Source organism: Lipophrys pholis (genome assembly GCF_963383615.2).
Source record: "Lipophrys pholis genome assembly, chromosome: 10".
Lineage (NCBI taxonomy): Eukaryota > Metazoa > Chordata > Actinopteri > Blenniiformes > Blenniidae > Lipophrys > Lipophrys pholis.
In genome coordinates, this window is record NC_137640.1 from 23348376 (window position 1) to 23360768 (window position 12393).

Sequence of the window (12393 nt, forward strand, 5' to 3'; positions counted from 1 at the left end):
CCATTGAGGAGAACTCACAGGGAGCAAACGAAGATCCGTGAGGACTGCTGTGATGTGCTCAGTTCTTCTCCTGTCTGTTACCAGCCTGCTGCCAGCACTGTGGATTGGCTGTAGACTTTCTATTAATCATTTTTATGATGTCTAACAATCATTACTTCCTGAAAGTCTTCAGTCTGCTCTAATGGCTTAAACCTGTGTTATTGGTTAAGTAAATAGACTAATCATGATATTGGGAAGTAACTAAGTACTTACTACTTAAGTACTAATACTTGAGTGGATTTGACCAAGTATTTGTTTTTCACTCTTCACCTTTTCCCCCCTTTTTTTTAACTCTACATTTGAACACAAACAATTATAATTTTTACTGTTTACATTCCTAAAACTGGCTCAGGCAGGAAATAATGGCCAACACAGGGAAAGTCAGACACAAGTCATCCAGTCCTCATATAGGCAGTGTTCCATTTAGTGTCATTTAATGCTTGACATGAAACTAGGATGCAAGTTGTTTTAGGATTTGTGTCATTGGTGATGATTAGCCTGGTGATGCCATAGTGACAAACAACATACCGTAGTCTATTTGTGTTTGTCAGCAATTGCATGTGTTTGCTGCTTTATCCATGGTGGAAAAACCGCAATAATTATGTTTGTGTGTGTGTGTGTGTGTGTGTGTGTGTGTGTGTGTGTGTGTAGACAAGAATAGACCTGTCCTGTCAATAAATTTATAAAATAATTTTTTTATTTTTCTGCACTTTTAATAACTTTTGCCACCTCTGCTCATGCTCATCTCTGTGCAAGGGAAATCTAGGTAACTAATTAAAAAACAAACACAAAAAACCTATCATAGATATATAAATTGGAGTTTTGCAACTAGGTTACAGCTGGCAAGGCATCTACCAACTCAACATCGCTTTGTCTCACTTGCGATTCTCAAATATATGCGAGGCTTCCGGATCGCAAGACTGGAGTGGCCTTGTTTTGACATTTAATAGCCCAAGTGCCCCCCTGTGAGAGACAAAGGACATGATAAGGCTTAACTGGGGCTGTGACAGGCTCAGTCTACTGGTTACTGCGAGGAGTGATGGGCTGATGGGAAAATGAGTTTCCAGAACGTCGAGAGCGCAGCACACAGTTTACTGATGTCACCAGAGTGGGGCTGGGAACATAGACGTACAGATGCACTCACACAGAAAACACACAGGGATCACCTGCCTGGAGACAGGGTGGATTATAGGGGAATTAGGGGGCACCGTGTGACTTGGCAGTCGACCGAGGGTCCTGTTGTCGTCGGCACAGGATCTGATCTCCTGCCAAAACACACACGCTGGCACACTCGTACAGTGGAGAGCACAAAGAAGGCTGAGGGCACTGATATGGACACATGCAGAAAGTGGAGACAGGCATGCTCTTACCCCACGTGCGTGGGACAAAATAGCGAGTTCTATTTTACACACACACACACACACACACACACACACACACACACACACACACACACACACACACACACACACACACACACACACACACACACACACACACACACACACACACACACACACACACACACACACACACACACACACACACACACACACACACACAAGCTCCCGGCCGTGTTAAGTGTGTCTCCATCCAACAGTAGCAACTGTAACAATGACAAGGCTTAGTAGTGCAACAGTACCCCCCTGTAGATCGCCATATGAGACCCCTGTTCATACAGTGCAACCATTCACAGCCTCAAAGCTTGATCGCTCTCTTATAGCCGACAGTAACCCACAGCTGCACACTGTTATAATTACTAGTGAGGCCTTTACATGAAATGTCAATCTTAATTCAACATTTTAGCAACAACCCTATCGGGCAGTATATTGTAATGCAGTGCAGCAGATGGAGAGTTTAATCTGAAATGAAAAATCAGTTGATCATGGATCGGGTTTAAATTCTGACCTGCCATATTTATGGAGAGGTATTAATGACAGATTCTGGAAAAATCGAAGACTTTTACTCAAACTAGTTAAATGAATCAGACCCAACTCAAAACTGTATTTTCTTTTATTTTATTTGCCTCTCCAAGAAACTTCTTATTGACACTAATTACATTCAGACTTGAAATAACATAAATGTCTACATTGTTTTTAAACATGAGGTTTTACTGGCATTTTTTTTAAGTGAAATATGCCACTTCATCTAATGTAACAAACTACCAAGCACCTCAAAAGTTTAAAACACACATGGCATGCACAATTGGGAACCAATTAGCGCTGGTCAAGCTCGTGGTGTTTAAACACTCATTTGTACTCATTTGAGTGACCTACTTTTATTATTGTATTATTGTATTGCATAGTATGTTCATTCATATAGTACAAAGTAAAAAGAGACACTGGCACAATTGACAGGTAGCGCCCCAGGCGAAAAAAAAGTATACTGTAGCGCACTAAATTTAAATACACTAAGTATACTTCACAAGTATATATTATTAGTGTACTCAAGTGTGTTGTTTTCGAGCATTTTAAAAATGTACTTAGTATACTAATGATATATCATTAGTGCTACTTAAGATGTACTAAAATAGAACTTAGTGTACTTAAGTGTACTATTTTGAGACACCATTAAGATCAACTTAAATAAACTAAAGTACAACTTTCTGTACTAATGCTGTACTTATTTAAAATGTTCTTTAATTGAACTGAAAGTATACTTTAAACCACTTTTAAGATTACCGTGAGTAAATTTAAAATATACTTGAAATGTATTTCTAATATAATAAAAATGTGTTGCCATTGCATTTAAAATATCTTAACAAAAAGTTTTTTTAAAGTTATGCTTAAGTATATTTAAGTTGATCTTAATGGTGTCTCAAAATAGTACACTTAAGTACACTAAGTTCTATTTTAGTACATCTTAAGTAACACTCATGATATATCATTAGTATACTAAGTACATTTTTAAAATACTCGAAAACAACACACTTAAGTACACTAATAATATATGCATGTGAAGTATACTACATGTACTTCAATAAAATACACTTCAATACTACACAGAAAGTATACAGTTTTTAAACTTCATTAGTACTCGTAACTGCCAGATACACATCAGCGCGTGTTCTGAGTGAGAGTCATGCATATCTCTCACACCCTCTGCCAGTTGTCAGTCACTGCCTTTGAGCACAAGGCCTGAGGGACTAGATTAAATCCTTTTGGAGACAGAATGACGGGCACAGAAGACTATGCACAACACACACACACACACACACACACGCTGCACATGAACGCTGTGAATGACTGTATGTTTTATGTTTAACTATTTTTACCTTACGAAACTCCTCAATGAGAACTTAGGGCAGATGGAGAAGAAGAAACTATTTTTTTTAGCTACCTGTTTTTGCGCTTTCCCAGCTATCAATTAAATACATTGTGTTTGTGTTTCTTAGGAAAAAGAAATATTTTTACCCACTCTAAAGCAAGTTTAATTCCTTAAGCTGAAAACTAAGACCTTAAAACATGGAGTCAACTGTTACTTCAAACCAAGCAGGAAATGAAGAGAGGCCCAATAAATATTTGGCTGTAATTACCTGCGAACAGTCGGAAACTAAATGACGCATGCTTGTAAACATTTCATTGCCTTGGAAATGTAACCAATCTGTTGTGTTAGTCATTATCTGAATACGTAATCAAACAGAGATTAAAAGCTTGATTTCGTCATGTCTGACAGATCCTTTGTATTTTCCTGTTAATTATTGTCTGATAGAGCAATTCTACTGTTGTTTTTCCCCCGTTTTTTTTTTTTTTTGTTCCAGCTCTGTAACCACATCTACATGGGATGGGAACATTTTAAAAGTTTTAAAGTTGAGTCACTGTGTGGCTGTAATATATTCAGGTGATTGCTGAATATACTGTGTTGTTTTGTGTTCGAGTGTACGTTAAGTTATTTAGGAGGATACTTTGAAGTTACTTTGCTGCCTAAGAAACTATTCACTGAATGAAAGTTATCCAAAGGCAGTTCAGATTGCAGAAGTGGGAAGCAGCATTTTCCTTATTGAAAAGTTTGTCTGTTGGTCAATGTATTACATTGTGAATAGTAAAGTGTCCCTTTTATTTCAATTTCTTATTATTTTCTACTATGTATATATATTAACAATACATTAAAATATATTACTCTTTAGTATTCCTCTTCTCCTGTCTTTGTGCATGGTGGATATGCCATCATGATGGAATCCATCCATGTGGGATAAATTAAGTCTTTATTTATCTCTATCAATGTACCTTTACCTTATTGATGTTCTTAAGTTGATTTTAGTATCTTTAACCTGCCTAAATAGGGGTTAAATAACAGTTTTATTGATTTCTGATCATTATCTATTTTCATCTTATGTTAATATGTACTTTGAGTTTTATTTTGAAAAACCGGAAGTTTATTTTCTGTGAAACTGGAAGTAGTGTGCTGGGCTATTTGAGGGAGATTAATATGTGTGTCTGCACCCATCGTTGAGTTCCACCTGTGTCCACCCCTTCCCAGTGTATTTAAGCCTCCCGTTCTCTGTTGTCTGTGTCAGTTCATTTTCTCACCTGTCTTGTCCTGTCGGTCCCTGTCCTGTCAATCCCTGTCCCAAGTCCCTTTGGCACGGGTTGCCTTCTGTCCCCAGTCCCTTGGCATGGGTTGCTTTCCGTCCACAGTCCCTTGGCACGGGTTGCCTTCTGTCCCCAGTTCCTTGGCACAGGTTGCCTTCCCTCCCCAGTCCCTTGGCATGGGTTACCTTCCGTCCCCAGTCCCTTGGCACAGGTTGCCTTCCCTCCCCAGTCCCTTGGCACAGGTTACCTTCCATCCCCAAGGGACTGACACACTGGGGCAGACACAGGTCTCTGTGTCTGCCCCAGTGTGTCTCACGTCATGTTTCCAATTAACCAATGGCCTTCTCCCTCTGTCTGCACCAATCATTGAGTTCCACCTGTGTCCACCCCTTCCCAGTGTATTTAAGCCTCCCGTTCTCTGTTGTCTGTGTCAGTTAATTTTGTCACCTGTCTTGTCCTGTCGGTCCCTGTCCTGTCAATCCCTGTCCCAAGTCCCTTTGGCACGGGTTGCCTTCTGTCCCCAGTCCCTTGGCACGGGTTGCCTTCTGTCCCCAGTTCCTTGGCACAGGTTGCCTTCCCTCCCCAGTCCCTTGGTACGGGTTACCTTCCGTCCCCAGTCCCTTGGCACAGGTTGCCTTCTGTCCCCAGTCCCTTGGCACGGGTTGCCTTCACTCTCCAGCCCTGTGGCTGGGTCCCATCAAGCCGTTCCACCTCTCCGCTGGGGGGCCCAGGACGATGACAGCTGCCTCTTTGCTTCTCTGGGGTGGAAGGACGCTTTCTTGCCCAGGTAAGGTCCACAGCAGTCTTGATGGCGGTTGAGATGCCCCGGAGGACTTGATGGTGGACTCGCCTGTCGCCGGAGGTGTGGGGCCGATGCCTTCCCCTTGCCCTCATGAGCTGTTTTGATAGGTTCCTGTGTTCCCCTTAGTTCTTTAGGTTTCTTGTGTTCCCCGAGTCCTTGGTTTCTTGTGTTCCCCGAGTCCTTGGTTTCTTGTGTTCCCCCAAGTTCCCTAAGTTCCTGTGTTCCCCCGAGTTCCCTCGGTTCCTGTGTTCCTGCGAGGAGCTGGAACCAGCTGTCCGGCGCTCGGGGAACTGCTCGAGGACGACCTTCTCCAGCAGCCGCCCCTCAGCCAAGGTAGCTCCCGGCTGCTGCCACCTCGGGGCGTCCCGGATCTGGAGAGCGAAGAAGAACGGCCGCTCCGCCTTTCCCAGGCGAGCTACCCGGAATCAGTGGCGGTGATCCTCCGGCGAAAGCCCCAGCCTGTCCAAGATCGCCCGCTTGAGGTTCCCGAGGTTGCTGCGGGCCATGGCGGGCAGGCTGAATGTCACGGTCTGAGTGTCTCCAGTCAGGAGTGGACGCAGCCACTCCGCCCATTCCGCTGCCAGCCACCCGCACCCCACCGCCGTCGCCTCAAACATCTCGAGGAAGGTCTGCGAGTTGTCCGCTGCAGACATTTTGTGCAGCGTGATTCCGGCCAGCAATGAGACGGCCACACGCACGAGATACGAACTCCACTGCATGGACAGTCCTCAGGTTACTCCAGGTCAGAGGTCAGCATTGCCTCCTGCTGCAGCACCAGGTCCACCGCTGCCTCCACATCCTCCACCAGGTGATGGGGCACCAGCAGCTCCGGCTTCAGGACCAGGTCTCTGTGGCCCTGGTCTGCCATCTGGGTGATGTTGCTCCATTCAGCAGGCGGCCCAGAGTCAGAGTCATACACACCTGTACACACCAGGACAGAGTGGCAGTGAACCAGTGGCACCTCCTTTCTGACAACACTTCCTGTTTCCTGCTCCACCAGCTTGGTGTCAGTCATCATGGCAGCATGATGCCGAGTCAGGTAGCGGTTGTAAAGGTTAGCACCATAAATGTCTGTCATCAGGTTGTCACCCACAGCATAGATGGTGCTGACACTGCGCTGGTGGTTTTGCTGCCACAGGAGCTGCTCGGCGTGATGGTAGTTGAGCAGCGACGGTTTTCCCAGCAGGGCCTCGTACTGCAGCTCTCGATGTGTCAGCTTCTTGTAGACCGACTCCAGACACAGCAAAAATATCCCGTGACCAAACCGTGGTGACGGTGCCTTAGCCATCCAGAGCAGGTCCATGTTGCAGGCCAGAACTGGCAGCTGTGTAGGCAGCTGGGTGACGTACTTGCAACCTGGACTTCCATTGGTCAGGAGCACGTCAATCAGCAGTTGCAGGTTGGTCTCCCATTGTACGGGCTCTCCAAACAGGATTATTGCTTGTATCTGTGGGAGACTCGAAGGTGTGGAAGATGTGTTGCGTTTCTTGCTGTGGCTCACCATATCCAGCATGGGGTATTGTTCTGCCAACTGCTCAATTGTCAGCACCTTCTGAAAACCCAAAGATTTTGCGATTTGCGTGACGGGTCCCTGTCCAGACACGAGAACACACTTGTCATGGAACCTTCTCATGTTTTCCAAAGGAGAGTATGAAAGAACCATCTGATCTGGGGTGATCCGGACGCCCAGCAGCCGGGACAGTTGCTCTGCCTTCTGATGTCTCTCACAACTTCCTGCATTAGTGATAAAAACCACCGGGATCCGGAAGCGCTGGTTCTGGTCCAGGAGCTTCCTGAGTCCTCGGTGAGCCGCCGGAAGGAGGGCGCCACCACACAAAATGACACCGTCTATGTCGAAGAAGACACCAACTTGTGAGCTGGAGGACGGAGGTCGGACCATCTTCACGGGTCCTCGTGCCCAGCCAGAGGACAGAGGTCGGACCGTCTGGATGGGTTGTTGGGTCGTCTGGACGAGTGCCCGTGCCCAGCTGGACAGAGGTCGGACCGTCTGGACAGGTTCTGTTGTCCAGCTGGAGGACAGAGGTTGGGCCATCTGAATGGGTAGTTGTGTCGTCTGGACGAGTCCTTGTGCCCAGCTGGACAGAGGTCGGACCGTCTGGACAGGTTCTGGTGTCCAGCTGGAGGACACAGGTTGGGCCATCTGAATGGGTCGTTGTGCCGTCTGGACGAATCCTCGTGCCCAGCTGGATAGAGGTCGGACCGTCTGGACCGGTTCTGGTCCTCGTGCCCAGCCAGAGGACAGAGGTCGGACCGTCTGGATGGGTTGTTGTGTCGTCTGGACGAGTCCTTGTGCCCAGCTGGACAGAGGTCGGACCGTCTGGACAGGTTCTGATGTCCAGCTGGAGGACAGAGGTTGGGCCATCGGAATGGGTCGTTGTGCTGTCTGGACGGGTCCTCGTGTCCAGTTGGTGGACAGAGGTTGGGCCATTTGAATGAGTCTTTGTTTTAAGCTGGACAGAGGTCGGATCATCTGGACAAATCTTTGTGTCCACATCTCTTTATCTTTTTCAGTACACTGCTGGTCTTTACACTACTTTACACCAATATACTTACAAGCTGTCTGGCCATCAGTGGGGTTAGGGTTAGGCTAACCCTAACCCATCAAAGCTTCAGTGATGTCAAAGCTGCTGCAGCATGCCCTTTGATCCTTTACACTCACAAAGCTGTGAGGTCATCAATCGTTGACATCAAAGCTTCAGTAATGTCATAGCTGTTGCAGCATGCCCATAGGTCCGTGAACGAAAACCACAAAAGACCTGAACCAAGACATGAAACTGACCACACCTGTAAAACACATCTGGGCCAGAAAAAGCCCCCTATATCCAGAAGGAGTCCTCTGGTCCCCATGGTCTTGCCGATCGAATTAACTCTGTGAACAGGAACATTCTGCCACGATAACTTACACTCCAAATTGTTTTCTGAATAAAACTAAATTATTTCAAGGTTTATCTGGCAGGGCAAAAAGCCAAGAATAAAATTGAAGACCTTACAACTTTAAAATAACTACATATACCTGTGTCCAGCGGTTATTGCTTTGACTCTGAGCTCCTACGAATCTAGTAGCGACGTGTACATACTCTGAAGTGGATTACATATCTGTACATTAAGTATGTTTATTTTCTCATGCTTAAATTCTCCAGAATGGCTAGTTACTGTATTTTCTGTACTATATGTCACACTTTATGTCACATCAGTCAAAAAATCCCAAAAAGGGAAAAATCATATTTGGATCACACATTATTTTTCCATGACCAGGCTCCATCGATTAGTTTTGACCAGGAATTTCTGCTTCATAGCCTGTGAATTTGTTTCTCCTTATGTTTTTTTGCATTCAGTATGTTTCGATATACAATTCACTTACATAATAAGAGTGCGAGAGAAACTGATCAGAAGAAAAGCACCAGCATTGGCACAGAATAATAAAAGAATGATTTACAGCAGTCTTTTTTTTCTCACCTTTAATTGTTTGGTTTCTGCTTTCAATTGCATCACAATCTATTTTACAGCTGTAAACTCGTCCTTACTACTCTTAACATAATTTGTTTACAACTTTTGGTCTTAAAAGTGATGTCCTGAAAATAAAATTTTAATTGATAAACATCATACCCAGATTATTATTATTTTTTTAAGTTAAATCTATCAATTACAAAATTATTCAGTGTCTTAAAAATGTGATACAAGTGAAAAAATTATGATCTGTGTCACTCCCAATGAAACAGCTGGTAAATCCATGGTAACAAGTATAGTTTTAAAAACTATTTGTATTTTTGTGTGTGTATGTTTACATGTGTCGGCACAGGACTTCCATTTTGTACCCAAATATACTTCAATTTACTCTTCTTATTGAGGTAAAGGAGTTAACTCAGTACAGTATTAGAATTTTTTTTTTTACAGTAGTATTTTTTAATGCAACCTCAACTGTCTTCCATACTGTGCCACGAGTGGCTGTAGCAGCTGAAATAATACTGCAGTGACAGACTTACGAAGGGTTTATGACCTAGTTCCTGCAGGGAAATGGGGCAGGTTACTGTCGGCTATGCAAGTCAATCCTCACCGCATGAGAGCAATGTGTGTCTACAAATCAACCTTTTTTTTTTTTCTCATGTGATTTCAAAAATTGCCATATGTGCATGCAATATTGGTTGTTATCCTTCATCTCAAGTAAAACCGCTGAGGGGGCATATTCATCACCCCATACTTGCATTATGGGTAAGGCGAAACACATTTTAGTCTGCTGAAAACCGGATGGTGCTGCATGGTTGCTGTGGGAGCAAGAAAATATTTTATTGACAGATGACATAACGTTATGCCTGCCCACTTCTCTTCCCTCAGATGAAAAGTATGCTGTGGATTGATGGCAACAACATCTGAAAAGTCTTCCATTTTCTCACCCAGCAAGCCTTAACTGAACTGCTCCCTGAAGAAGCAACTTGGTGTCTAAAATACTTATATGCCTATATAGTTGTGGCACTAAAGGCAGTAACTCTTGAGGGAAGGAAAAATCCTAACATTCAAACTTGTATTTTCCTCCCGAGTTAAATGTATAATTGGCATCTATTTTCGAAGTAGACCTCCAGATATAACCGTGTCCTTGGATTTGTAGCCCATGTGTGACCCTGTAACATCCACCTACAGTGTTATTATGTGTTTTTATGAACCGACAATGTGGGTGCAGTCCAAACTCAAGGGCACAGACTATCTATCTGCCATCTGTCAGCAACTTGTCATCTGGCTTTAGTAATTACACAAGTGTAAATATGGAGAGGAGACAGCAGTTTGACAGCTGAATGAGATCCATAAGATATATGTGGACAGCATTGATGTGTGTGAGCTAAAAAAAACACACCAAAAAAACAAAAGAAAACCAAATGTCTTTCAATCTCAAAGTTGCCAAAACCCTTAAAGGCAAATTTATAACTTCAAGTCCAGACAAATATTCAAGGACACAGGCTGAAGCTGTGTGAGCAACGTACACACATCAACAAATAACTAAAATTTGATGGATTTGGAAGGTTGAACCACTGTGGTACATTTGCAACAATACAACAATATTACCATCAGTCTATTTGATTGATGTTCCTCAAGGTAGTGACCGGGCAGGAAAACCTGTGATCCCACCTCGAAATTACAAACAATAACTTTAACCACGTGTTCGAAGTGAGAGCCAAGCCTGTTCAGTGAACTGGGGTCTCTAAATTTAACGTGTGTGTGTGTGTTTTGTTTTGATATTTTTGTTTACTCTGTGATGTACTGGTGTCTTGTCCATGCTGCCTTTTACTCAATGTCAGCTGGGAACGGAACTGGCCCCCTGAAACCCACAGTTGCATCTAAAACGTTATATAATACTGATGGGTGGATGGATGGATGTAAATACTACTTAATGAAAAAAGATAATTTAACCAAACTCAGTTTCTGCCAACCTGTTGCGAACACTACTTTTAAATAATTAAGTAGTAATTTGGGGAAAAATTATTTATTTTGCCAGTGTCCTCTGCGCAGCTACTTTTATCCCACACATGTCCACACATGTCTACGATAATGGCTCGGTTGGTAAAGCGGTTGTCTCCCAATCGGAAGGTTGCAGGTTCAATTCCTGTCCTTTGGCAAGACACTGAACCCTGAACTGCCTATGTGAGTGAGTAGTTGGTGGAGGAGCTGATGGCGCAGAATGTCAGCCTTGGCTACATACGTAGTTTACCACCATCCAGTAAGGAGTGAAAGAACAATGCAATGTAAAGCTTCTTTGAGTGTCAAGAAAAGTGCTATATAAAAACCAAAGCATTGATATGATGACTGACTAAAAGTAAAGATAAGCTTTCAGTTACTTTGAGTACTGCAAACTCAAACTGAACAAGTTACCATAATCTAAATACTTTAGTTTGTTTGAATACTGCAAAGTCACTACAAGTAATTTAATTATATTTAACTGAGCTAAGTTAACATGAATTAGTTTTTGTCAACATATTTTTACAGTGTAGTAGAATACTTGGTCAAACCAATTTCAGTTTTTCCATTGTATTTGGCATATTTCCAAGTAAATGTCTGTTAACTTTCTGCTTTCAGTCTCTTCTGCTGGAACAGAAGGTTCACAGCCTCATGACGGAATAGCAGGGCGATGAAGAGGTGAATTATCTTGACCCTTTGTTGAGAGTTACAGAGATTTGCACCTTTTGCAGAGGTTGGAGCGACACTTTAGAAAAGAGAGAGACAAAAACTCGAAGGTGCAGTGGTAATGCTTCAGGTGAAAAGAAATTGTGTTTTTCTCCTACATTCCCATCTCGGGTTTTTCCAGCGTCTTGTTTGGTGAAAAAGACCGTTTCTTTGAACCCTAAATTGCCAGTGCTTCCAAAATCTTCAGCCGGCCGCATCCTCACGAACGAAAATATGACTTCTTTCAAATGGTATTTACTGCCTTCTCAAGGAAACCAAATAGTAAGACAGCCAATGAATAAAGATGGAGAGAGGACAGCTTTATGCATGAACATCTTTGACTGGATAACCTACGGGAAACAATTTGCGGAAGCAATAAAAAAAAAGACCTATAAAGCAGTTTATGGAGATCAGGGAAACAGACGTTTGACTAGAAGTCTCTGCAGGGAGGGTAAATCGCCTTAAATCTTCCATCTTGAAGAGTCCATTTCGGACCCCAGATAGATCCTATCTTTATGTGTCGGTACTAGTAAAAGATTAAAGTGGTCTGCATGCAGTGTGGGTCAGCACTGGGTGGTCCGGCTTCACAAACCTCACAGACATCGAGGACCACCGATTAGTCCTCCGTGTGGACAGAAGCCCTCCAAGTTCGAGCTTTGTTCACATTATTTATTAATCCTCGGCAGTGTGGCTCTTTGACAGCGCGAAATGAATTGATGCAAAGTCTGTGAAGGTTCATCTTTCAGAGAAGCTGCAAAACGTCGACGCACAGAACTTCAGTGCATCAGGACTTTTCTTTTTTTTTTTTTTCTAGACTTAATGAATAATTTAACCTTAGCTTGATTGACA

At 43.4% G+C, this 12393-nt stretch overlaps 1 protein-coding gene across 1 annotated transcript; it reads right to left on the minus strand.

Moving 5' to 3' along the window:
• Positions 1 to 6106: 6106 nt before the first annotated feature.
• Positions 6107 to 7888, minus strand: LOC308115549 (haloacid dehalogenase-like hydrolase domain-containing 5; the record flags this gene model as incomplete). Its single annotated transcript, XM_080473107.1, has 1 exon — positions 6107 to 7888. One exon carries the CDS (start codon positions 7886 to 7888, stop codon positions 6107 to 6109), a length of 1782 nt encoding a protein of 593 aa, XP_080329233.1.
• Between the last annotated feature and the right edge of the window lie 4505 nt (positions 7889 to 12393).